This window comes from Microcaecilia unicolor, chromosome 2 (assembly GCF_901765095.1).
Source record: "Microcaecilia unicolor chromosome 2, aMicUni1.1, whole genome shotgun sequence".
In the NCBI taxonomy this organism is placed as follows: domain Eukaryota; kingdom Metazoa; phylum Chordata; class Amphibia; order Gymnophiona; family Siphonopidae; genus Microcaecilia; species Microcaecilia unicolor.
The window spans coordinates 482,330,059-482,356,931 of record NC_044032.1 but is presented as its reverse complement, the minus strand read 5'-3'; the positions used below and the strand labels follow the sequence as shown (position 1 = coordinate 482,356,931).

Sequence of the window (26,873 nt, the reverse complement as noted above, 5' to 3'; positions counted from 1 at the left end):
AGGCTCCCTAGATATGGCAAAACAAGATTTTACTTCAAAGATTGAGGCCTTAGAGAGAGAGACAAAGCAAACTGAAGATTTTAAAATGGCTGTGGTAAAAGACAATATGGAAATCAGAAGAAAACTGGAACAGATAGAGAATTTCAATAGGAGATTAAATCTCCGAATGTTGAATTTTCCTAGAATATTGGGAGAATCTCCAAAAGATATATTCCAGAGATATCTAAAAGAAAATTTAAATTTCCCCCAAGAAGTATTTCCTCCTTTGAATAAAATCTACTATATACCTAGTACGATGAAAAAAGTCGGGACAGAAAATTCTATTGATTTACAAAATGTCACAGCCATTTTGGAGCAAACAATTGAGGAATCACCTGAAAGGGGGACATTGATAATTTCCTTTGTATTTCAACAGGATTTAAACGCAGTAATGCGTCTTTACTTTAAATCTACTAATCGAGAATTTGCAGGCCAAAGGATCTGGCTTTATCCGGACGTGACTAAATCCACACAAGAAAAACGTAAAAAGTTTCTATCTATGAGGTCAAAAGTATTGGATATGGGAGGTTCTTTCCTCCTGGCTTACCCCTGTAAATGTGTCATCAGGTTGAATCAAGTTAAATATATATACTATATGCCTGATCAGCTTCAGACCTTCCTAGACACTAAACAACGATAGAGTAAGAGTTTATTGGGACTGACGGAACCAAAAAATTTTCATTTATATGTTTTGATTCTGTATATCTTCACTATTTCCTGCCCCCCCATTATTGGGGTCTAAGGAAGCCAATATCTGTCTTTATTTAGACAATTTGTTGAATTATTATTTTCCTTTTTTTTCTCATGTAATGAGTATTTAATGGCTGTATTACACTTTTGCAGTATGATCATTTCTGTAATAAGTATATAAAAAATTAATAAAAAATTATAACAATAAATCTAAATTCAAACTTATGTTTGTTAGACCAGGGAAACATTATGGGTAAGGTGAAACCTTTTTTGAAAGCATGGGCTCCACCTTAACCAGGGACAGAATAGAAGAAAACAGCATAGGGAGAAGGGACTTTGTGAGGGTAGTTAGTTTGGAAGAGAACAATGGAGTCGGCTAGGGGAAGAGAAAGTGGAGTGTTTTAGGCAGACTAAGGAGGAAATGTAATATTTAATATACTGTACCCCATATACAGCAACAATAACCCCACCAAATCCAACTTATTTGTATCCACCCAATCCACCCCAATATCATTCTCCATTATTCCTCACACCAGTTACCTCTTAACCCCAAGAGCAACTGCAAGACATGTACAAGTTCTTGAATTATATACAAAAAAAAAAATCAAGACACCATGCTGTTAAGATTTGTCTAACTAGCCTTCTGGAGTTACATGATCATAAAAGCATAATTCCAAAAGTTAATCAAGAAGTTTATTACATAGCCCCAGGGGCGTAGCTATGGGTGGGCCTCAATTTCAGCTCTGGCCCACCCACCCAAACGCACAGACACTGCCCGCCCACTTTTCCTCCAAGCCCGCGCCAGCACCAGCTCCCATTGCCGGCCATTGCTGCTTTTCGTATTGAGCAGCAGGGCTGGCGCTACAAAAAGAAAAAGCGCTCAGCTGACTGAGCTGAGCACTAATGACAAAAAAAAGTTGAAAAAAAAAAGCGCGGCACCTCCGCAGGCAGCCTTGAGGCATTGGCTGCTGGCTCTGCAGGCTCCTCCAGGGGCAGTGACGTAAGGAGCCTGCAGAGCCAGCAGCCAATGCCTCAAGGCTGCCTGCGGAGGTGCCGCGCTTTTATTTTCAACTTTTTTTGTCGTTAGTGCTCAGCTCAGTCAGCTGAGCGCTTTTTCTTTTTGTAGCGCTGGCCCTGCTGCTCAATACGAAAAGCAGCAGTGGCCGGCAATGGGAGCTAGGGCTGGCGCTGGCGGGCCTGAATCGGGATCGGGAGAGGGTTGAGCCAAGGCATCCAACCCGGCTGAGCGAGGATCTCTCTGTCTGCTGAAAAGCACGGGACTTTGGCAGTTGAGCTTGTCGTCATAAGATCCATTACGGGCTTGCCCCCATTTGGCACATATCTGCAGGAATACTTCGACTGCCAGCTCCCATTCCGCTGGATCGATTTGATGCCTGCTTAGATAATCGGCTTGCACGTTGCTCTGACCTGCAATGTGAGCTGCCGACAGAAACTGTAGATGCAGCTCGGCCCAGTGGCAAATCTGTTCGGCCTGCACGGCCAGCGCTCTGCACTGAGTGCCGTCTTGTCGGTTTATGTAGGCCACTGTTGTTGTGTTGTCCGACATCACTCTGACAGCCAATCCTTCCAGGGTCACTTGAAAGGCCAGAAGCGCCTGAAACACCGCTTTCAACTCTAGGCGATTGATGGACCACTCCGACTCGTCGGGTGTCCAAAGACCCTGGGCATGCTTCCCCTTGCAATGTGCACCCCAGCCCTTCAGGCTGGCATCTGTCACCACTAGGCACCAATCGGGGAGCGCCAGCGGCATTCCTCGCCGCAGCATGCTGTCTGAGAGCCACCACTCCATGTTGAGTCAGGCCACAGGGAGCCAAGAGAGTCTGCATTGATAATCCTGAGATACTGGAGACCATCGTTGAAGCAGGGAATACTGCAGAGGTCTCAGGTGCGCTCTCGCCCAGGGCACCAAAATCCAAGGTGGCCGTCATCGATTCCAACAGCTGGACAATGTTCCAAGCTCACAGGCGGGGCATCCTCAGGAGCAGACGGACCTGATTCTGATGCTTGCACCGCCTTTGCTCGGGTAGGAATACATATCCCGAGTCTGTGTCGAACCGTGCCCCCAAATATTCTAGAGATTGCGAGGGGGTCAGGTGACTTTTGGCTACACTGACGACCCAGCCCAGAGATTGCAGTACTGAGACCACTCTGGCTGTAGCTTGATGGCTCTCTGTTGCAGAGTCCGCTCTGATGAGCCAGTCGTCTAGGTACGAGTGAACCCGGATACCTTCTCGCCTGAGAAAAGCAGCTACTACCCACCATTACCTTGGAAAAGGTTCGGGGAGCTGTGGCGAGGCCAAAAGGCAAGGCCCGGAACTGGAAATGTTTTCCCACCCAGAAACTTCTGGTGCGGGGGCCAAATTGGAATGTGCAAGTAAGCTTCTTTCAGGTCCAGAGACGTGAGAAACTCTCCTGGCTGTACCGCCGCATTGACGGAGCGCAGGGTTTCCATGTGAAAATGCCACACTCTTAGGGACTTGTTTAATTCTTTTAAGTCCAGAATAGGGCAAAAAGACCCACCTTTTTGCAGCACTACAAAGTAAATGGAGTAGCAGCTGCAGCCAAAATCGGCGGGAGGCACCGGGGGAAACCGCCCCAATGTGAATCAAGCCTTGTAAGGTCTCCTCTACCGCCGCCCATTTGGCAGCAGAACCGCATCGGGACTCCACAAACACGTCTCTTATCGGGGCATCTAATTCTATTCGGTATCCTTCTCTGATCAGGTCCACAAGACCCACTGATCTGAGGTAATCTTAGCCCACTCCTCGAGAAAGAGGGAAAGATGACCCCTATAACAGGAATCGAGGAGGGGGCCAGCGCACCCTCATTGAGAGGGTTGCCCTTGAACTCCAGGTCTTGAGCCTGCTGCTGCAGAACGTTTGTCCGAGCGAAAGGAGTTCCTCTGCTGAAAACCGGCCACAAGAAGTGGACCCAGCAGAATGCCCTGGGTGGTACCTTCTAGTTTCACAGAAGCGAGGTCTATAAGAGGAGTGAACCGCCTGACCCTTGGAGGGAGGCCGCGGCCTATCCTCGGGTAAGTGCTGGGGTTTAGTATCTCCCAGGCCTTTCACAATTTTCTCCAACTCCTCACCCAACAGGAGAAGGCCTTGAAAGGGCAACTTCACCAACCTTTGCTTAGAGGCCATGTCCGCCGCCCAATGCCGAAGCCACAGAAGACGGTGAGCCGCCACTGCTACAGCCATCTGTTTAGCCTAAGCTCTGACAATATCATAAAGGGCATCAGCCAAAAAGGACAAGGCCGACTCCATTCGCGGAGCCACTTCAGACAAGGGCTCCGCTCCATCACCGGGCTGTTCCACTGCCTGTTGCAACCATGCCAGGCAGGCTCCAGCAGCATAACAACTGCATGCAGACGCCCGAATAGTAAGACCAGCATTTTCAAAGGACCGTTTAAGTGCTGATTGCAGTCTACGGTCTTGCATGTCCTTCAGGGCAACACCTCCATCAACTGGGAGGGTAGTTCTCTTTGTCACAGCTGTGACTAGGGCATCCACCTTAGGCATTGCAAAGCGAGCCAAATGCTCCTCACTCAGAGGGAATAATTGCCCCATAGCCCTGGAAACTTTCAAAGGTCCTTCGGGGTCAGCCCATTGAGCTGAAATAAGCTCTTGGATGGAGTCATGCAAAGGAAAGGCTCGAGCAGGCTTTTTGGTACTTGCCATCCTCGGATTTCCAGAGGAGGCCACGCCACTCCCAGGATCTTCAATAGAGAGGACCTGTAAGACAATCTGAAATAAGCGCTGGCAGCTCCTCGCGGTGGAAAATCCTCACCGCGGATGGATCATCTGGATCCAGTGGCCCTTCTGCACCTTACTCTGGTTCCTCTGGCCACGAGGGCCTGCCAGACCCCTCAGAGTCACCACATCCCAACCACGGGGGGTGCGCCACTCTCTGAAGGGGACTTTACCCTTCTGCGCTTCTCTTGCAGCCAGCTATCAGGGAAAAACACCTCAGAGGGCAATCCCATGCCTGCATCCACCGGAAAGGCAGTAAGGGGGACCGTAGAAAACCCCTGTGGCTGAGCTCTTTTAAGCATATATGCATTATGAAGCAATAATACAAAGTCAGGGGAGAAAAACTCGCCCTGGGCACCCGGTTCCAGTCCGGGGCTAGTAGCTCTTTGGCCAGCCTCAATTCGAGGGCCCCCATCAGTCTCCAGACCCTCCGCCTCAGCAGGGGTCGCGCCATGTGGTGCTTTCAAAATGGCGCCTGCTGCCAGCTCCACCGAGCGGGAAGAATCATCGCTCGCCATGCTCAGGCCGGCTCTTACACCTGAACAGCACGTTTTGCAGAGCCCCGCTGCTGATCTGCGCTTGCCACACTTGGAACAGCGCTTAACACTCTCTGCAGCCATCGCCAAAAAAACGGCGGACAATTCAAAATGGTGGCTTCGCGCCAAAACCGTCCCGCTCACGGGCCCTCCCCGGAGTCAGAAAACACTCTTACCTCACTGGACCGAGTATACAAGCTCCAGTCACACTGTAGAAACTGAAGAAAACCTCTTGCTTTTTTTTTTTTTTAAACGCTGTGAGGAAAGTAGAGAAAACAGCACAAGAGACAATCAAATCAACTCCGGAGGTACAGAACAGTAGGAAAGGCAGGGAAAGGCGAACCAATGTGCCTGCATCCACCAAGTATAGAGTGGGAAAGAGCAGGGAAAAGTGAAACTAATGTGCTCACATCCACTGGGGGGATGGGTAAAGCAGGGAAAGGGTTAACCTATGTGCCTTTAAAGTGAAGCTGCTATAGCCTCTAACACCCCGGCTAACAACTGGCAAGCCAGGAGCCACCCCCAGGCAGATTTTTTAAGGAGCTTGATCAAGCTGCAACCACCCTGCTTGGGGAGAAAGAGAATACTGAAGAGGCAGTGGAGCTAGCTGACCATGTGGCACTGTGAAATTTGAGTGCTCTCTATCTCCCCCTGCTGGTTGATGGACACAACCCATACGTAATGGCTTCATCTGCTTGATGACAAGGAAATTACCTATCTTTTATTGACCATTACTTTCACTTATTTTTGAAACTGACATTCTGTAGTTCCAGAAAATAATTATACATGAATATATTATAGTTCAGGCACTAAACTTGGATTGCCAAATGAAGGCTAACTCACTGCCTCCTTCCATGAAACCAGACAAACTCAATTTTATGAATGGGTAAGTGTTTTTACCTGCAATGTTATGCCATCTATAATACTTCCCATAGCCCATCATTACTACTAAAAAACAAAACCTATTTACAAAAATGTTCACAATTTCAGAAATTATGGGGAAATGTAATACAGCAATCATATAAGCTTTGCCACAGAAAGTCACTGTCAAGCTGAAAAACAAAGGAATATGTGACTTGCCACCCTGAATACAGAATGCTTCCAAATGATGGAGAAAATTGACTATGCTATTACTCAATTACATCTGTGGGATAAGAACAGAACACACCTTGGCCAAGGTCAATGTCAGTAAAAACAGTATCAAGCAAAGAAGCCTATGTATTGAACAACAGTTCTCTCCATTCTCCTTCCCACACTTCAGCCCAGTCAAAACCCATTTACAGATCAAACCATCATAATATTACTTTCATGTTATTTGGAGTTGAGTACACTATGGTCTCTTTGGTGAAAACTTATTTTAACAAAGCATTTATTGTATCTGAATTAATGCTGTAAGCCTCTTTGAGCATCATATGAAAAGGCAGGTTGAAATTATGAGCAGTCAAAATAAACACTCAAAACCACTGTTTCCTGCTTTATAAAAAAATCATTTAATATTTATTGTTCATATCTGTGCTGTTTCCCATTGTTTCTAGTATATGTCCCATTTTCTAGAAACGTCCTTCCATCAGCAATATGTAATTCCTCTTTTAACATGCATTTTTTGTTCAATTCTAACTTTTCTTCTACTTTTTTCATATAATTGAATGTTGTAAAGTAGAAACAAAGGAATATCACACACGGACAGATCATCTTTCTCCAATTTCATTTCTGCCTTTATGTACAATTCCCTCTAGAACTATTTTACTTTTATTTTTCTCTACTCCCATCACCCTTACAAATTTGTTTCACTGAGACTACAGTTCATTTTAGTACAGTGCATTTTTCCGACAGCTTTATAGCCTTGGAAGGTAGTCCAAATTTCCTCTTGTCCCTATTTTGGGAATGAATTAACAGCAGTCTTGATTTTCAAAGACACACTACATGAATTCTTCACTGTCAGAAATGCCAATGAATATTTATCTATCTAATCAGAGAAGAATTTATGCAATATATATATAAATATAAATTGGTGACTAAAGAGGAGAATATGAAATGACTAACAGAAGTGAAAGTAGGAAGCACTATGAACTGGCCAAATGTTCAGTAAGATAAATGGGAACAGAAGTGATTTCTTTTTTAAACTTGCATACCAGCCAATATGCTTGGAAGAAAAAATACATATAACCACACCTTTTAGTTTTTCTTTTTAAATGCACGTTGGAATTTCATTTCTTTCCCTCCAGTCTTCCCCATCTATCTTCCTGCATTTATTTATGACATTTATATCCCACATTATCCTGAAAATAAGCTTGAGTTCAATGTGGTTTACAGTTTAAATTAAAAATACAGAATTTGAATTTCAACAATAGTGAAGTAGAATGATGAAGTAGCCTATTGTAACAGATTAGCAAATAAAGTACAAATAGTGTACACATTGATTCACAATACAGAACAGACAAGACTATCAACTGGTTATTGTTATAGTAACTAATGTACTGATTTTTGGAATGAATTGGTGAAGAAACGAGTTTTTAGCAATTTTTGGAATTATAATTAGCTAGGCTGAAATATAATAGATTTTGGGAGAGAATTCCAACATTTGGGTCCAATATAGGTGAAATCAGCAGAAAGTACTGATTTATATATAACTTTTTTTTTTTTAAATTTGGTGGACGAAGTACGAGAGGGTTCCTGGCTATATGAAGATATTCCTATTAAATGGTTCATATGATCTGGAGCCAGTCCATGTAATATCTGGAATATAAAAGGTACACAGCTTGAACGAGATCCTGGCTTTAATGGGGAGCCAATGTAATCTAATTAACAAACCCTCAACTTTTTTTTGCAGCTTTCCCAGCCTTAGCTCCCTATATACTTGATCCAGGTTTGGTCTGGTGGTAGCTCTTTCGCCCTGATCATGATTGCAGTGCCAACTTCTCTCCAGCTCAGGCTAACAGCAGACACTTAGTAGCAAACTTTAAGGTCTGGGACCAGGGACTAGTGACCTGGAACCTGGGAATTTTACAGTCCTGAGAGGAAGTGTTTCTTTTTTTCTCTCTCTCTTTCTTTCTCCCTCTTTTTTTTTTAATGTATACAAACACACAAGCAGGTATTTCTGCATACAGGCCCTTTATAGGAGAGTAATTGTATAATTTTATAAGACTCCTTCATTTGTGTGGCAAGAATTTACACCAATTTTCTAAGTATGCACATATTTTCCCTTCACAAATGTTACCCACAGAAGGCACACACACAACAGACATACACATTTAAGCCTGCTCTTTGATATGCATAATTTCCCAACTTATTTTTTGCATGTATATTAAAAAAAAAAAAGCATGCATGTACATCGAAACTTTGTCCCAACTCCACCTACAAAATACCTCCACATAGGTCATAGAAACTCAGGCGTATACATTGAGCAATAAAAATAGACTATTTTTGTACTTAAATATTTTACTTGCAGAAATGCCTCTTAAAATTACCCCTCCCCACCCCAGAAGACAACGGCCATCACTTATACTCAGCACTTTATTTGGGTTATCAAATAACCCAGGCAAATCCTTACCAGAAAGGATATTCTGACAGGCATTTTGCTTTTTTTAGGATTTAGAACGTATTCATGTTGTAGGTTTTATCTACTCATTACCTGACAGAGCTTTATTTGGCCAATGAGAAATGAATCAAATGTTATTACCTTATATGGAGAAATGTGTGTGTCTGAAGGAAAGGCCAACATTCCCATCACCTGTCGGACTTCATCCAGCTGACTTCCCTCAGCCTGACTAAAATGTTTTCTTGCATGTCTGAGGAAAACAATTGGTATCACCTCAATAAATCTAAAATCATGTAAATGGATTTCTTCTTGAATGTTAAGCATATTTTGTTAGTGTGAGGACACAATTATGCATAAAGCAAACACTGGAATGTGTCTACCTTGACTCAAACCAAGTACAGCTTTAAATACAAGAAAATCAAGTACAGCTTTTAATACAAGAAAACAATGATTTAAAAGCATTTTGACTAGAAGTTATACTTTTCTTTTTCTTTATGTGCAGTATGTTTGACTACAATAATAGTACTATTAGCTTTGCATGTGAATTAGAGCAAGAACACTAAAACGAAGAAGTTATAGTACATGGCATACGACTTACCAGGGCAAACAGAGTTACAATTACCTAGACTGAATTCATTTCTGCACACCACTGTTTCCATGTAACATTTTGGGAGCTATGTACAGATAATGCCATATGTTAATTAAGATTCAGTGGTCACAGGGAGATAGATAGAAAACAACATATGCTATTTCTCATAAATTTAACACTGTCTTGGACCAGATGCTAAGTTAGTGTTGGCCAGCAGTGTCAAATGATAAATCTATAATATAAGGAGAAGACTATGTCCTATGTACTCATAAGAATTGACATACTGGGCCAAACAGAAGGTCTATCTAGCTCAGTATCCTGTTTCCAATAGTGGCCAATCCAAGTCACAAATACCTGGCAGAGTCCTGAAAAGTGGCAAGATTCCATTTTATTAGATATAAGTAGGTCTACCTTAATAATGGTCTATACACTTTTCTTTCAGCAATTTGTCAAAACCTTGTTTAAACCCAGCTAAGTTAACAGCTTTTACCACATCTGCCAGCAACAAGTTCCAGAGCTTAACTATGGTACAGATGATCAAAAGTACCATAATGTTCCAAACAGCGCTCTAAAATTAGCGCCAGAACAGCATGGGGCAATAACGCCCCTATGATCAAAGCTAATACAATGCAAATTTATGCGCGTTATTAGCTCTGATCATAGGGGTACTTCTGTATGCATCCAAACCACAATCCTCCCGCAGTTGTCTGACAGGTCCAGGCAAAAAAAAAAAAAAAAAAAAAAAGCCCAGACCTGTCAAACATTCCAAGGGAATAGAGGTCTGGTGGACCTCCAGATCCCCCCACAGAAAAAAAAACGAAGCAATGTGACACCCCCTAACAGACCAGATAAGCCTGACCCATCCCCAACACCCCCCCCCCCCCGCCAGGAGAGCCCAACCCTTTCCAATAGAATAGAGGGCTGGACCTCCCTCAGTGTTCTAGCAACCCTCCTGAACCCCCCCCCCCCCCCCATGTACCTTCAATGACAGAGGAGAGATGCGCTGGGCAGGGCTTCCCTACCACATAAGAGAGAAACTCCCTTATATGGTAGGAAGGCCTCATCCAGCACATCCCAGGATGCACTGGGCAGGGTATCGACATTTTAGAGATGGCGCTGGAAGGAGTAGGGAATGCTACTCCCTCCTCTATCATTGAAGGTACAGGGTCGGGAGCTCAGGGGGGGGGGGGCTGAGGTCCAGCCCTCTAATCATCGGGAGGGGGGGCCTTCTAGCATGCAAATGCATGCTGTTCCTCATTCCTCCTAAATGCTCTGCAAACCCCAACACCAGTTCTGAGCTGGCGTAGGATTTATAGTGGTAGCAGCACCCTAGTTTGGCACGCTGTCCCCTGAGAATTGGGGAAGAATACAGATGTCCCTATTTAGCATGTATCTGAATGCTATTTCCAATCAGACATGGCGAGTTCTGATCCTGGAGTGCAGGCAAACGTGGGGACTAGTCAGGTGCTAATGTCCTCTAGCGTCTGCTTTTCATTATCTGGGCCTATATGTAGAGAGAAAAAAATACTCTGAAGTTACTAAGTAGACATTTAAAATAAGTCAGTTTTGGTGCTGGGGGACCTATAAAATCCTGAACAGAGTGGAACAGGTAAATGAAGTATTTTTGCGGCTCAATCTTAACCCTTCTAAGACAAAGAAAGGGACTCCATACCTGATCTTCACCAATCTTCCAAGCAAAAAGCAAGGGGGCTCCAAGTTTCCCCAACCCCCCATCAGAAAAAAGCCCACCAGAAATCCATGTCTCTCCTCCTCCCCAACCCAAGCCTCTTTCCCTCCTCCTTGACAGATAGCTGTCTACCATAAGCTCTTGGGTTGAAAACAGGAGCAGAAGAGAACCCCACTGCTTTCGTGGTCTGAAGCTCTCAAACACAAAGAGAGCACCAGTTGATCTGACATTCATTTGCTCCATATGTGCAGGGCAAAGGAGAGTAAATTACTTGAATCAGGATCTTCAGCGCCAACAGAGGAGCAGCAACTGTGGACTAGTCATGCCTTGAAGATTATTTACAGCACACTTTGACCCTGATGCAGTAAACGCTGCATTAGAAGATTGCATAGGCAATTGGAGGGATGCAAGCATAGGTTAGAGACTGTGCACAGATCTTTGGAGTGGAAGGATAGTTACAATCAGTCTGTAGCATCCTTTATCACTCCCACCACCCAGTGGAAGTAGGTAGGAGGGGAGCAGAGAAGTTTTACATTCTCCTAGCTACTGCAGCAGAATTGTTTTCCACAGTAAAAAAAATTAACAATAAAGGCCCTGCTTACTAAGCCGCACTGCAGGTGCGCAAAATTTTTAGCACGCACTGTTACATACACCCGTAGGAATATAATGGGTGTCTATCGTTAACGTGCACTAATTTTTTGCATGCACTAGAAAGTTAGCATGCCTACAGCGCAGCTTAGTAAACAGGACCATAAGGGTTTACGTCCTTTAGTATATACTGAATTAAATTCACATTAATACTTTTTTAATGTGCTTTATGTAACAAAGGAAAGTCCCATAGCCTACAAATTACTTTGATATGCTCCACTCTAGGTATGAAATTTTTATATATATTGATATATTACACTTTAAAAAAAAAGTTTGTTTTGTATTTATTCTCTTGTGCTTTTATTTTAACCACTGGGTCTTTATGGGGAAAAAAAGCAGGTTATAATTTAAAAAAATGAAATTGATTTGCTAAAAACAAAAGGAAAAATATTGCAATCATTTCCAGAATTCCCAAAGTTCTACATAAATTTACTGCTAATGCTCACCGTAGCACTTACTTTTTATAACTACCATGATGAACTAGTATATTTTAATAAGATTTGCTTCCCCCCACCCCCACCCCCAGCTCACATGAATTGTATCTTCAGAGAATCTCAGCAGTCAGTAAAGGAAAGCTTTCAAACATTAAAACACCAGCTGTGTTTCCATAAAATGTCAGGCCTCCTTGTTCCACTGGCACAGCAAACAGCCTCTCTGCTTTCTAATGGATTCCTGACCTTTTTATTGCTCCATAGACACAATACTAAAAGAATCCTGCTGCAGGATCTTAACACAAGCACGCTAATAAAAAAAGGGAATATGATTTGCCAAAAGCAAGAAGAAACATTAAACTACCATTAAACTACTGAACACCATCAAATCTTAAAACATTTTACATACTTGATTACAATAACCAGATGCCATTTAATTTACTTGAATGTACAGAAATAAAGGTTAATAAATAAAATCAAAGGAGATATCTTCTTATTGGACTAAATAAATTTTTGATTAGCTTTTGGGAGCTAGCATCCTTTCCTCTTTGCTACTGAAAGCTAGTCAATTAGTGTATATTAAAGCTAGACCAATAAAAAGGTTTTGCATTATTCTATTTAGCTTTTATTAATGTTTGTCTTTATTTCCATATGTAAACCACTATAAAAGAGACTACATCGTTAAACACCTTTACAGACCTACCAAGTCTCCCACATTCAGTGGGAGACTCCCACTTTGGTGGGAAAGTTTCCCGTTGAGTCACTTCCTGCCACCACTGTGCTACTTTTCCCGATGAGCAGCAGTGGCCATGGCAAAACAACAAAACATGGAAGCGCGGGGCCATGGCAGCAGCCTTCAAAAACACGCACTACGCTGTCGGCTCTGCTCCTCTGCCCTCGCCAGAACAATGTAGGAGGTGCTAAAAGAGAGCAGGGGGAGAAAATGGTAGAAGAGTGGGGAGCTGGTTGGAAGAGAAGTACAGAGAGACGAGTGCAAAGATGGGGAGAGAAAGAGGGGACATGGAAAAGGGCAGGACAGAGAGAAGCTGCTGGGGAGAAAGGGGGAGACCTTGGCTAGACAGAGAGAGAAAAATGAGATACACTGGAAGAAGGGAGAGAGAGAGACCCTGGATGGAAGGATGGGGAGAGGAAGAGGGGAGATGGATGAAGGATGGGGAGAGGAAGAGAGAAGCTGCTAGATGGAAAGGGGGAGAGGATAGAGTTAGTGAAACACTGGAGAATAAGGGGCATGGGGAGTACAAGAGTGAGGAAAATATGAAAAGACATACAGTAGATGAAGTAAAAAGAGGGAAATTAGACTGGAAAAGCCATAGGTAGATGATGTAAAAAGAGAAATTAAAGATTGGATAGTAAGAATGAATTAAAACTGGAGGCAGAAAAATAAGTTAAAGAATAGGGAGAGAGAAAAATGACAAATGGACAGGAAACGCTGGCGAGACAGTTAAGAGAATTTGAAGGAAAGCAGAATCAAGAGACTGGGACCAACACAATTAGAAAAAGTAAATGGACAGACAACAAAGGTAGAGAAAATAATTTTATTTTTAATTTACGATAAAGTAATGTGATAGCTGTGTTAATAAATGCAATAAAATATAACATAGAAAATAAGGTGATACCTTTATATTGGACTGGTTTTAATACATTTTTGATTAGCTTTCACACACCAACACTTCCTTCCTCAGGTCAGGAGAGGATACCATAACAGCAGTATACTGTTCTGACCTGAGGCAGGAGGTTTTGGCATCTGAAAGTTAATTGAAAAAGGTATAGGGCTAGTACAATTTAAACGTGTTATCTTATTTTCCATTGTCAAGTGCCTGAACTGAGCATATGCGGGGGGGGGGGGGGGGGGGGGGGGGAGGGGAGATTGGCGGTTGAAGCACGCTGCTGAGTGCTGCACTGCTCAAACATTGTAGGAGGCTCATATAGTGAACCTCTTCAACTAGTGCGGCTTGGACAGCTCCGCCAGCGATTCATCCAGTGCTACAACTTTGGAGTGGGCTTAAGCTCAAAGCAAGGGGGGCCAAGGCCCCTTCACGGTTATGTCCCTGGGGGGAACAGATGTTGGATGGGGGGTTTGATAGAATGAACAGAAAACACTCCCTCTTACCATCCCTGCTGTCACAGATGTAAATAAAATATTTTTTGGAGTGGCCGTGGGATTGAGGTATGCCAGGGGGCAGAGCCATGAGGTAGAGTGGGTGGAGCTAAGGCAGAGTGAGGCGGGGCTGGGGTTACTAAAATCTCCCTCTCAAAAATCGGGACCCCCCTTGGCAGCTCTGCCTTTAAAACAGAGAATGTGAAATGTTTTGTTGTAACATAGTGAGTGACTGCAGATAAAGACCTGAATGGTCCAACCAGTCTGCCCAACAGTCACATTTATTATCAATTCAAGATTAAATCAACAATGAATATGAGATTATATAATTGATCATCATCTTTCTTTGGAGTTTCTGGGACACAGACCATAGAAGTCCACCTGGCTCTGCCCTTGTGTTACAATTATTGGAGTTGCCATCAAAGATCACTCCAGCCTATCCAAATCTGTCATGTCATTTCCAAGACAAAGACCATAAAAGTCTACCCGGCATTGTCCTTGCATTCCAAATTACTAACATTTCTGTAGAAGCCCTCTCCAGCCCATCCTAAACTGGACTGCAATATGAAGGACAGATCATACAAGCCAGCCCAGAACTGGCCTTAGTTTTTACAGCCAGAGTTGCAATCTAAGCACCACTTGACATGCAAACACATATGCAACCCTTTAAGTTTGAAATAGATAATTTTGTTACAAATCTAATACAAAATACAATACTGCAGGACTAAATAGTAATTCAAGAGTGCATTATCTTAATTTGCTATTTAAAAAAAAAAAGAATTAAACTTAGCGTTAAGACACTAGCCTACCTAAACCAAAAAAAATATTAAACAAGTAGATTTCATTTCAGGCTGCATTAGGAGTGTCAAACTATACAAAAGCAGCTTTCCTTTTAACTTTCTTCATTGGGCCCAACATGTGAGCAAACTTTAAAAATTGACTATTTGGAATTAGTTGATAGCCAGATGGTTTTTTTCAGTTGTAGACCATAGGAGCCAGTTTTTCAAAATGATTCAATGACCCAAAAGAAATTACCCCTCCCTAGACACACTGAAGGAGTTTGTTGTCACGTCTGTGGCCGTGACCACCCTCAGACTTACCTTATTTCTGGGGGTCAGCTTTTAAGCTGGCTTCTGCCTATCCTTTCTGGAGTAGTTTTCCTTCTGTGTGCTGGCTGCTTCCAGCATGGCTCTAGTTACACCACTCTACTGCACCTGGGGGTGCTGCCTGAGTTAGCTCTACCTCTGTCTCCAGCCTGGCTCTGTTTGCTCCTCTGTGCTGCACCTAGGTATTCTAAGTCTCTCTATGTTCTGTGTGCGCTCTGTCTGCTCCTTGGTTTGTGCTCCTCTCACCCGCTGGTGGCCAGAGCCAGTGGCTGCCATAGTTTGTCTTGCTGTTCCTACCCATTCCAGACTTTAGCCCGGTTTGGTCCGGTTCTTCCAGGCTGCCGGACTTGTCTCTCTTGTTTGTGCCTGGACAGCCTCCGTAGTTGCTTACTGATGGCTGCAGCTTCTCCTCAGGTGTTGAAGGGCTTTATTAATCACTTAGAAACTGCAGCCTTTGCATCGTCTAAGGTCCCTGGTATGTTAGAGTGCTCTGAGCACTGCTACCTTGTCCAGTTCAGTGTGAGTTTCTAGCTTGTTACTAATAGCTTGGGCATAGCTTTTCTTGTTGACTTGTGTACAGCTTTACTAGTTCTCCTGTGTGTTGTATTGGGTGAGTTCCCAGCGTGTGAGTAGTTAGTTTGGGTATAGCTTTGCTTGTTAGCTTGTGTACAGCTTTCCTAGTTCTCCTGTGTTTTGCTTAGTGTGTGTTTCTAGCTTGTGACTAGTTAGCTTGGGCATAGCTTTCTTGTTAGCTTGTGTACAGCTTCACTAGTTTTCTTGTGTGTGTTTTCCTTTGCTTCTGGAGCTGCAGCCCTAGTCCTGTCCACTGCCAGTACTCCTTGCTACTGGAGCTCCAGCCATAGTCTTGATACTTGACCTGACCATTGCCTGTATCTGACTACTCTCTGCCTGCTGCCTGACTCGACTACTACCTGAACCCGGATATTCTCTGCCTGTGGCCAGACCTGACTATTGCCGGAACTCGGACATTCCCTGCCTGACTGCCTTGCTTTCGCCTAGGTGCCGGGGGGCACTTCTGTATCCTGATTCCTGTTGTTCCTGCTTGCCAGTTCCAGTTCCGGTTTTCCTGTAACCCCTGCCAGCTGCCCGAACCTGAGGGCTCAACTCTCGGGGAACGGTGGCTAAGCGTAGGTGAAGCCTAGGTCCAGTGTGTTCCTGTCCAGCGGGTTCCGGTCCCGTGTGTTCCAGTCCAGTGTGCACCCGTCCGATGTGTTCCAGTCCTGTGTATTCCAGTGCAGAACTCCAGTCCGGGGTTCCAGTCCAGCCTTGCCTCGTCTCTGCTTTGAAGGTGACCTTGCCTGCCACTGCCGCTCCACGGTAGTGGTCCAAGGGCTCACAAACCCAGTGCTTCCAGGGAAGAAGCCTGACATTTGCTCAACGCTGAGGGTGCTCAAGCACCCACAGAGCTGGCTCCTATGCTCCAGAGATCTTTATTTTCAAGGTAACTACAATATTCATCAACATGCTATTCAGAACAACTAGGTGCTCTTTGCACAGAGTACACATATACGACGTCTCACCAACTGGGAGATAAACATGTGACTGTGCAAAAGACTGAATAGCCCCCATCTTGCTTCTGGACTGCTGCCTGCATCATTATTGGTGATTAATTAAGTTGCGAATGGAGTGGAACCATGTAAGTTAAGTCCCCTAAGATATGCTAGGCTATGCTATTATTTATTTTTTTTATTATTGTTATTAGTAGGTACCCCTCTATGAATCTAAGTAGACTATTTCTAAGACCTAATTGCTGGCTGATAGAGGTGCCCTAATTACATTTGTAGCCTCCTACTTGGTTCAAGCGTCTATAAATCAGAGATCAGGCCAAGCGGGTAGGAGTGAATTAAAGTCTAAACGAGGCTTTCTGTGCCTATTAGCTGTGCTTTATACCGATACTATAGTAACTTTCAAACAGCGCCCTTAAATGCTAGCCTACGTAACTGTGACAGGCACTTTATATACTAAGAAAAAACTATTCCTTAAACTCCTTTGCTAAGTGATCAGAGTAACTTAAAATAAAGTACCTGATGTTACCTATTTAACTGCAAGTCTACTTTTCTCCAAGTTTAAAAACAAATTTCTCAGCAAATTCTTACCAGTGAAGATCTCTCCCTCTCTGTGAGTCCTCTACAGCACCTCTTCTGGACTGAGGGGAACTCAGCCCTGCCTTACTTATGTGTTGCTTCCTTGATGATTCACACTGTTTTGATGTTCAGTCTCCTGAATTCCAAGTTCAACCCAAGAAACTCAAAGTGCTGAGGAGGAACAGAGAAGCGTCCTGTTCCTGGATTGATGTTTCAGTATTAGGGCAGACCACACATGAGGCTCCCTCAATACTGACCACAATTACTTGAGTAAGCAAAGCAGCAAGCCATAAAAGCACATATGATATCCCAGTGGATACTTTTTGCTGTTTTACAATAAAGGACATCAGATTTCTTGATACAGCTTGTTGTTTTGTTTCCTGGATGATTTTAAGAGCCAACTATACTTTTTTTTTAGTCCACGTCTTTAGTGCCATTGAACTGTACCAAACTTTTGCTTGGAGACAAAGATAACTTGAAGTTTTAATTTTCAGAGACTGATGGCCTTTGAATAGATGCCACAATGACTGCCATCATGCTGTAGCCCTAAACAATGGATGAACACTTTATGATTTGTTAGTAATGGAGATATATGTCTTGCTAGGGATAGTATTTGAAGCTGCTAGTTATCTCCTAAGATAGAGTGAAAAAAACTGTTTTTTGTAAAAACAATTCTTTTACTATAAAAGGACCATCTTGGGACAAAGCACACCTATATATTGAAGAAAAAAAGGATCCCAGCCTGGCACTTGTTCAGAAAAAATTGAAACCTAAAAAAAAGCTACAAAAACTATTAAAAAATATAAACCAAAGTATTGAAAGAAAACAATTTAATACAGCAACCATGAAAACTGTCTAGGTCTTGCTACAGAAGAAAACGCTTCCAACTGCTACAGCAGACAGATGAACAAAAGTAGCGAGTGTGCAGGAAATTCCACACATGCCATTAAAAGCTTTTCCAGAGCTTGAGACCATCCACAGTGTTGCCACTGGATGATATCACCCAATTATGTGGATGATATATGTCCTGATTTTATTCAGGGAAGTATTAAAATGCTTCAGCGAAAAAAAAAAACCCCACTCAAGTCCTGATCTTCTCTATGCCTTAGTACTCCTGGGGAAATTCTGCACAATTGCAAAGTACAAAATGTTTGCACATAGTATTTTATGTTTAACATACAAATTTGGCCTGAGACCCAGAAGTGATGTGGCCATAAGAAATGGATTAGAGAAGCACTGGCCATAGTCCACAGTCTAGAAAGTATTTTCTAGTGTGTTGATTCATGTGTGCTGGGAGTAGTGGGAAGACAGAAAGCAAGCTGTATGTTTGACAGTAGGAAGGATTACTGAGCCTGAGTAAAAGAAAAAAGGTGTGACCTGATCTAACCTAGAAAAGGGAGAAGAGAGCAATGAAGGTGAGGAAGACAGCAGACTGGGGGATACAGCCAGGGGTGAGGAGGTGTTAGCTATGGGTGAAGAAAGGGAAAAGGAGAGCTGGGGGAGGTCAAGCCTAGAAACAGTAAGACTTAAGGAAAAGGGCAGAAGTTTGAAGGAGAAACTTTCAAGATAGACAGGGGTTGGGGGGGAGGGGGAGAGAAGATCTTATGATCAACTTTCATAATATTCCTGAGGGAATTCTGAATAAAAAAATAAAAGCCTGCATCTTTGTATTACAACTTTTCTGCACCAAATTTTGTTAACTATCACTCACAGTGATCATTCAAAGAGACTACAGAATTCAGAACTTATTCTGTATACAGTTTTTTTTGTTTTTTTTTCAAAGATGTGTAAATCTCACCCAGGAGTAACATTCACATTTCTGGATATGAACAATCAGCATTCCTTGTGGATGACTTACAACACAATGGAATGGTTACCTTGCAGTATATGGGAGAGGGATGTCTAATGATTAAGGCAAAAAATTCAAGATTCTCTCTGGGTGAACTATATTGCAACAGGGTAAAGTGAGCCTTGGATTTGTATACTGCCTAAAGGAATGTATTTGATTGCTTTCTAATTCCAGATTTTGCATTTCTTTGGGCATTAGGGAGACTATTCTGTCCAATACTGTTAGCACATGGGAACGCAGTAATCTCTTATGGCACTTGGTCCATTAATGAGGTGGGGGATCTTTGAATAGTACTGAGCGGGGACCCTCATTGCGCTGTTAGGGGCTCTACTGCAAAAGCATTCAATGTCTATTGTGCGCAAGGGAATTGATTGTGTGTGTGTGGGGGGGGGGGAGTTTTCTTCTGGCTGATGTCATGTCCCGGGTGGGGGATGGACACCCAGGATATGAGTCTCTAACTATGCAATGAGTCTCTAACTATGCATTGATCTGACATCTACACCTCAGGGTTGGGTCTATGTCGGCCTTCTGTGGTAGCTGTATAGCAACGTGGACCATGGAAGGTATTACCTCTCGGAAGGGCACAAAAATCTTAACAGCATTGTGGCAGCAGGGAGTGGACATGGACTGTCTCCAAAAAACCAGACTGAATGATCTTGAGCACCAGAAATTATGGAAGTAATGGGTGGGGGAAGTTTATTTTGCGTCCTTTGGAAGTAAGCGTGGAGGGTAGCGGTCCTCTTTAGTAAATTCTTGGCTTATTCGGTTGAGGAGATTGCTAAGGACAATCATGTTGATATCTACTATTGAAACTTTGTTTGCAAGGTAGTGAAATTCTTCTTTTAGAACTCTATGGGCCCACTCCTTATGACCCCAACTTCTATCAAGCACGCCTGGACCTGTTGTATCCATAGTCAGAGAAAGAACTTATTCTCACATGAGATATGAATCTGCTGCTGGACCCAGATCTGGACTACTTGGTGGCGCCTACCTTTCTTCTACTACTACTATTTAGCATTTATATAGCGCTACAACTGCTTACCTGCTCACCCAAGCCAGGGGGATGTTTAAAAGGGTGCAGATGTTGCATTGAGAGATTTCATCACTATTGGCAGACCTCACGAAGATGTTCAGTGAGAGAGATGAGCTCTCATTGCTATTACGGTAAGTGTTGACATTTTTCAACATATCTAAGCATATTGCCAGTAGCATATCGTAGTAGTCACACAGATTGCATGTTTTTTTTCATAACTATACCTTTTGATATGATCATTTTTTTAAAATATTGACAATGATTTGTTCTGCACATAACATTTGGTGCAACTTCGGAAGGTTTTTTGGTGGCCAATGATGAAGAGTTGATCTTATCAATCTGTTCAGCTCTAGAGGATTAATATTGTCCTGGAGCTCTTTGAGGCCTTTTTCCTTCCTAAATCATAGTGAAGATACGAAGCCATGACTGCTACTTTATGAGTAATATACTTGACACAATTTCTGTCTGTGGGAAATCATTTGATTATATTGTAAGAGACTAAACATGCTTATCCATGAAAACATTTACCAAAGTACAATTTATCAGAAATACCACTTTTATAAATTTGGTAATAAATTGGGCGAACTCCTAGCTAGAGTTATAAAAACCTGGGGGAGGGGGGGGGGGCTCCAGAGTGGTAGCTTCCTTGCAGGATGCACAGAGCTAAGTAGTTACTCGACCAGAGTGTGCAGGATTGGATGAACTTGATGTACCGCCTTTCTGAGGTTTTTGCAACTACATTCAAAGCGGTTTACATATATTCAGGTATTTATTTGTACCAGGGGCAATGGAGGGTTAAGTGACTTGCCCAGAGTCACAAGGAGCTGCAGTGGGAATCAAACTCAGTTCCCCAGGATCAAAGTTCACTGCACTAACCACTAGGCTACTCATCAAGAGTTGAATGCTCCTCTGCAAGCCAAAGAGATATGCTTAGCTATTAAACAGTTGTGTAAATATACTGCCCCAGGACCTGATGGTTATTCTCCAGAATTTTATCAAATGCTTGCGCCTACACTGGTGGGCCCATTACTAGCATATTATGAGGAGAGTCTTGACAAAGGGTCTCTCTCGTCTTACGCCAACGCGGCATCGATTACACTGATACCGAAACTGGGAAAAACCAGCATGAGTTGTGATTCATACCGATCGATCTAAATGTCGACAACAAATTGTTGGCATGGATTCTGGCCACTAGACTGTTGCGAGTTATACAGAGGATAATAGGTGATCATCAAGTCGGTTTCCTCAGAGGCAGATATTCAGTGGTAAACTGCACAACTGAAGGGTATACTGGGAATAGTGGTAGGACTAGATGCTATGAAAGCTTTTAATTAATTGGTCCTTTTTCAACTTTTACAGTTTGTAGGCTTTTTGGGCTGGTTTTATAGTGCCATTTTGTCTGCTATATACTAATCCAACAGCGGCAGTGATGGCTAATGAAGCCTGCTCAACGTCATTTCAAATCCAGTCTGGAACACAACAGGGCTGTCCACTTTCCCCACTCTATATGTAGCCATTGATGAATACGATTCTTCTGGGCCCAGATATTAAGGGGCTTCCTTTGGGGTCTACACATATGAAAATTCTGGCTTACATGGATGATATGTTGCTCACCTTATCTGAGCTTAAAACCTCGCTAGCTAGCTCTTTAAGTGCAATAGAAGAATTTGAATTCTATGCCAGGCTGCAGCTTAATTTGTCCAAATTGGTAATCCTCCCTTTATGGAAGTTCGTCATGATTGGTGAGGAAATACTAATCTACAATGGGCAGATCGACAACTGAAGTATCTGGGTGTGTGGATCCCATGTAATTTGACACTGGTACTGCATGTTAATACAGATCCACTTTTAGAACTCACGGCCCATACCTTAAGGAAATGGCAGCACTTTCCATTTCCCTAACGGAGCAGATTGCTTTATATAACATGGTCATACTGAAATGGTTGTTATTTTACAGATGATGCCGATTGTTTTGTCTGTAGCGCAGTATCGCTCTATTGGTCGTTTCTTGCATACATTTCTCTGCCGGGGAAATTAGTTAGACTGCCAATGGCAACCATTTTCAAACCTAAGGCTAAGGGTGGTTTGGGGTTATTGAACCTACAGCTCTTCTCGATAGATACGGAATGAGACACATAAATGACTGGTTCTGTGGGCCTCTGATTTTTTGGCACACTCTGCAGAGATTACTTTAGGTAATCCGTGGCATTTCAGTTATTTATTACATGTGCATCGACTGTGGGCGAGCCCTTCAAATGCCTATGCTCTATTCTATGTTCCCTTACGAAACATTTGGTGATCCATGGGGAGACTTATGGTTAGAGAGGTTTGTACGACACCATTATTTCCAATTTATGGCAATGTGGAGTTAACACCTAGGGAAGAGGGCTCGGTGTTTACGCCTTCGACCAAGAAAGGGGTGGTGTATCTACTACATGCAATCATGGATCAAGGAACTATGCAATGCAATCTCACAGATTTGCAATGGACGTATGGGCTGTGCAACCAGTTCTTCTGTCAATATTGTCAGCTAAGGCATCATGTGACGTCACTCTCAGCTGGGGCCCTCTCTGCATCCGTTCATTAACAACTAGAAGAAACTTATTGGCTTATTGCACAGCATGCTGTCCCTATGAAATGCTATCATAAATTTTTACAAGATGCAAAGCACAAACTTAATTATATATTTTTTTTATTTTTGTTACATTTGTACACCGCGCTTTCCCACTCATGGCAGGTTCAATGCGGCTTACATGGGGCAATGGAGGGTTAAGTGACTTGCCCAGAGTCAAAAGGAGCTGCCTGTGCCTGAAGTGGGAATCGAACTCAGTTCCCCAGGACCAAAGTCCACTACCCTAACCACTAGGCCACTCCTCCTGGAATGTGGATTTAGGAATACAACTTACAGCCTTCTTGCTTGCGAGTCTCTCATTAAATGTACATTACATGGAGAGTTATGGTATACGTTTTTGCAGTGACTTTACACTTCCCCAAAGAGCTTTTCTAGCTAAGCTGAGTTCTACGGCCTGTTTGAAATGCACTCATACTCCTGCCACAGTAGGCCAAATGTTTTGAAATTGTTTAAAGGTCCAGGACTTTTGGTTAGCAGTCATGAATCATGTAACATATCTATGGTACTGCACATGGAGTCCAACTCCTTTATGCTTATTTGGTAAGGTCAATTATGCACTGCCAGCGTCACAAGACTGTGTAGGCTTTATCAAGCGTTCCATCCTCATAGGTAAGAAACATATTTTGAACTGTTGGCTGTCAGATGAGGCTCCGGTTTTGGACCACTGGCTGGCTTTAATGCTACAACTGGCAGCCATGGAATTTATTTGTTGAATTTGTACCCCACATTTTCCCACCTATCTGCAGGCTCAATGCGTTTGCCCAGTCGGTGGATAACAAATACCAAGTTGTATAGTGATCGTATGAGGTATAAGTGGAGGGTCGGAATGGATGAAGATTGTGTGATGTCCTGTTCGATCATAGTCATGCTGTGTTGGTAGGTGAAGAGGGTTACATGGGGTCGCTGGGGTAGGCCTTTTTGAAGAGGTAGGGTTTTAGTGATTTCCTGAAGTTCAAGTGGTTGTGGATTGTTTTCATAGCTTTTGGGAGCCCATTCCATAGTTGTGCGCTTATGTAGGAGAAGCTGGCTGCGTAAGTTGTTTGTATTTCAGTCCTTTGCAATTTGGGTAGTGTAGGTTTAGGTAGGATCTTGACAATCTGACTTTGTTTCTTATTGGTAAGTCTACAAGGTCTGTCATGTATCCTGGGACTACGTTGTACATGATTTTGTGGACTAAGGTGCAGATTTTGAAGATGATCCGTTCTTTGATTGTGAGCCAATGCAACTTTTTCTCGGAGGGGTTTGGCACTTTTGAAGCATGTTTTGCTGAATATCAGCCTGGCTGCTGTATTTTGGGCGGTCTGAGTTTTATGAGATGTTTTTTTGCAGCCCGCGTAGATTCCGTTGTAATAATCTGCATGGCTTAGGGACCATTGATTGTATTAGGTATCAAAAGTTGCTCTGGGAAGAAAGGTTTTAATCATTTGAGCTTCCATATTGAAAAGAACATTTTCTTTGTACAGAGTTTACTTGGCTCTCGAGGTAAGGTTGCAATTGAGTGTGACACCGAGTATTTTCAAACTGTCCGAGGTAGGGAGGGTATGTCCTGGAGTATTTATGGCTGTGGGTTTGTATTTGTTATGGAGAGGATGAGGCAATGTGTTTTTTGGGTGTTCAGTTTCCGTTGGAATGAGTTTGCCCAGGAGTCCATGATGTTAGCTATCGTTGATTTGTTGGTTATTTCTGTCAACATCATGTCTGAAGGGGATGTAACATCATCTGCGTAATTGAAGGGGTTAAGGCCTCGGATGGATAAGACTGTACTAGTGGAATCATCATCATGTTGAAGAGTATTGGTGATAATGGTGATCCTTGAGGTACTCCGCAGACTGCTTTCCACGGTGGTGATATGTTTGACTTTGATTTTACTTGATAAGTTCAATGCAATGGCATTGAATAAGTTCAATGCAATGGAACACTGATAAGTTCTAATGCAATGGCATTGAATAAGTTCAATGCAATGGAACACTGATAAGTTCTAATGCAATGGTATTGAATAAGTTCAATGCAATGGAACACTGATAAGTTCTAATGCAATGGTATTGAATAAGTTCAATGCAATGGCACTGATAAGTTCTAATGCAATGGCATTAGAGATATGGACTCTACTCCAGGACAGAAATTTTGGATGTCGCTGTCATCTGAGGCACGCACTTGTCTTTTGAACTGCTAGGTGGGATTGAGAGAATAACCAGTACCAGAATGAAATTTACACAAATATATAGTGGGATGGGTTGGAGGGAGGGTGGGCTGTTTGTTCCTTTTTTATATTTTTGATTATACTCCGTCATTTTGGTTGTATTTGTTAATATACTCTGCTGCTGACTGATGAATAAAAATGAGTTAAAAAACAAACAAATTTTAATAACAAATGGAGGGGTAACTAGGTGGATATAGACCCAAATGCAAAAAGCTTTAGAATATTTTAAATACAGAGATTATAATTAAACCAGTCAACAGGGGGAAAAGCAGACCAAATTCGGCCTACTGGGATCTCAATCTGTTCTTCAGAAAGTTTAACCTCGTTAACAATCCTATTATTTGAAATAAGATTCTCATTATTTAATTTGGACTGAAAATAAACAGCCAACTGAGGGCTAGATGCACTAAACCTTAATGACCCTCTAACAACCCTTTAACGAAGGAAATTCCTAACCGTTGCATGCATTAAAGGCCTTTTTCCTACGAAGCAAGCAGCTAACGAAAACGGAATGCAAAGGAGAAACTACCATTGAAATGTGGACAATTCGGAATGCACTAACCATACCGATGATTGCAACGAATCATTTACCGTCAGAAATTTTACGTGTGCTCAGACCTGTCGTTAAGGCCTGAGCTATCATCTCCCCGCTGCCCCCTGCACCATAAAAATCCAAGCCAGCATGTTTAAAAAGAAAAGTGAGATACAAACACAAACACGTGGCTCTCCGCTTTCCCCTGCATCATTACAAAACAAAACATACTGCTTCTCCCTGAAGCTTAAAAATCCTGTCTCTCCCCTTCTCCAACAGCTTTGAAAATTAACACTCTATCCCCTAAAGCCAATTTTCCCAGTACTGTAAACAAACTGCAAAGAGGTCTTTTGTTACAAAAGGGGATTTACGAGGGTTGTTCTTTTAGAGTTATCTTCAACTGCACTCTTCTGCTAGATCAGACAGCTAAAAGGCTTGCAGGTCGGGATCCCCCCCTCGCACGCCCCAGTCTGACGTAAGCAACCTACGAAAGTTTAATACGTTTGTGGCTGCTCTGCGCATGCTTAAGGAGCAAATTAACGACGGGGATAACATACGCTTGATACATTGTACTCTTTCAATACCGCACCAAACATTTCTGAGCTGTTTTTTTTGTGCATTCTTCGTTGTTTCAAATTCGTTAAGCACTTTTACGATTTAGATTTTTTTAACGTTTGGTTGATGCATCTAGCCCTGAGAGGCAGTAGGAACATTATTCATTGAAGCACAAGAAAATTGGTAAGTGTCTGTCACAGTCCTGACCAAATGGAAAAACAGCCTTGGTGTTTGAAACATCATTTCCTATATAGCTAGATTAAACAGGCTTTACAATTAGCATTTAAAGAGATTTTATATTTATGAATGGCAAATTTCTAGTCTTTATATCTAATATTCTACGACATTTATGCTCTAATCTCCTACAATATTGTTTCTGTGATAATAAATCAGAATCATACCACGAGAATCCATAACTTAACTATTACACATCACCACCCCACCCGGACTCTAAACGACGTCTTTCTTTAAAGGTTGGCCTAGTTCTTCTCTGTCATTCTTGACCTCTTTGTAACACCAATTGTATCTATTACCCTGTAATGGCGATGCCACAACAGATCTTTGTAAGCCACATTGAGCCTGCAAATAGGTGGGAAAATGTGGGATACAAGTGCAATAAATAAATAAATAACTCTTCCTGTTTACTCTAGCCTTACTCTGCAATGGAGCAAGTTTGTCTAATGTAGTTATACAAAAAGATTTCCAAATCAAAGTTACAACAGATTACAAGAGGATCTACTTTTGAAAAATGTACCAAAAGTGATCATAGTCCATCCTTCCTCTAGTAATATAAGTTTTACTGTCTGTC

General features: G+C 42.6%; 1 protein-coding gene across 1 annotated transcript in view; it reads right to left on the bottom strand.

The window, feature by feature from the left end:
- Positions 1–26,873, bottom strand: part of MAEA (macrophage erythroblast attacher) — a 290,076-nt gene that overhangs the window by 157,030 nt on the left and 106,173 nt on the right. The window contains exon 7 of the mRNA XM_030192178.1: positions 8,721–8,829. Coding sequence (XP_030048038.1) covers positions 8,721–8,829 — 109 coding nt within the window. The remainder of the gene's footprint in view (positions 1–8,720; positions 8,830–26,873) is intronic.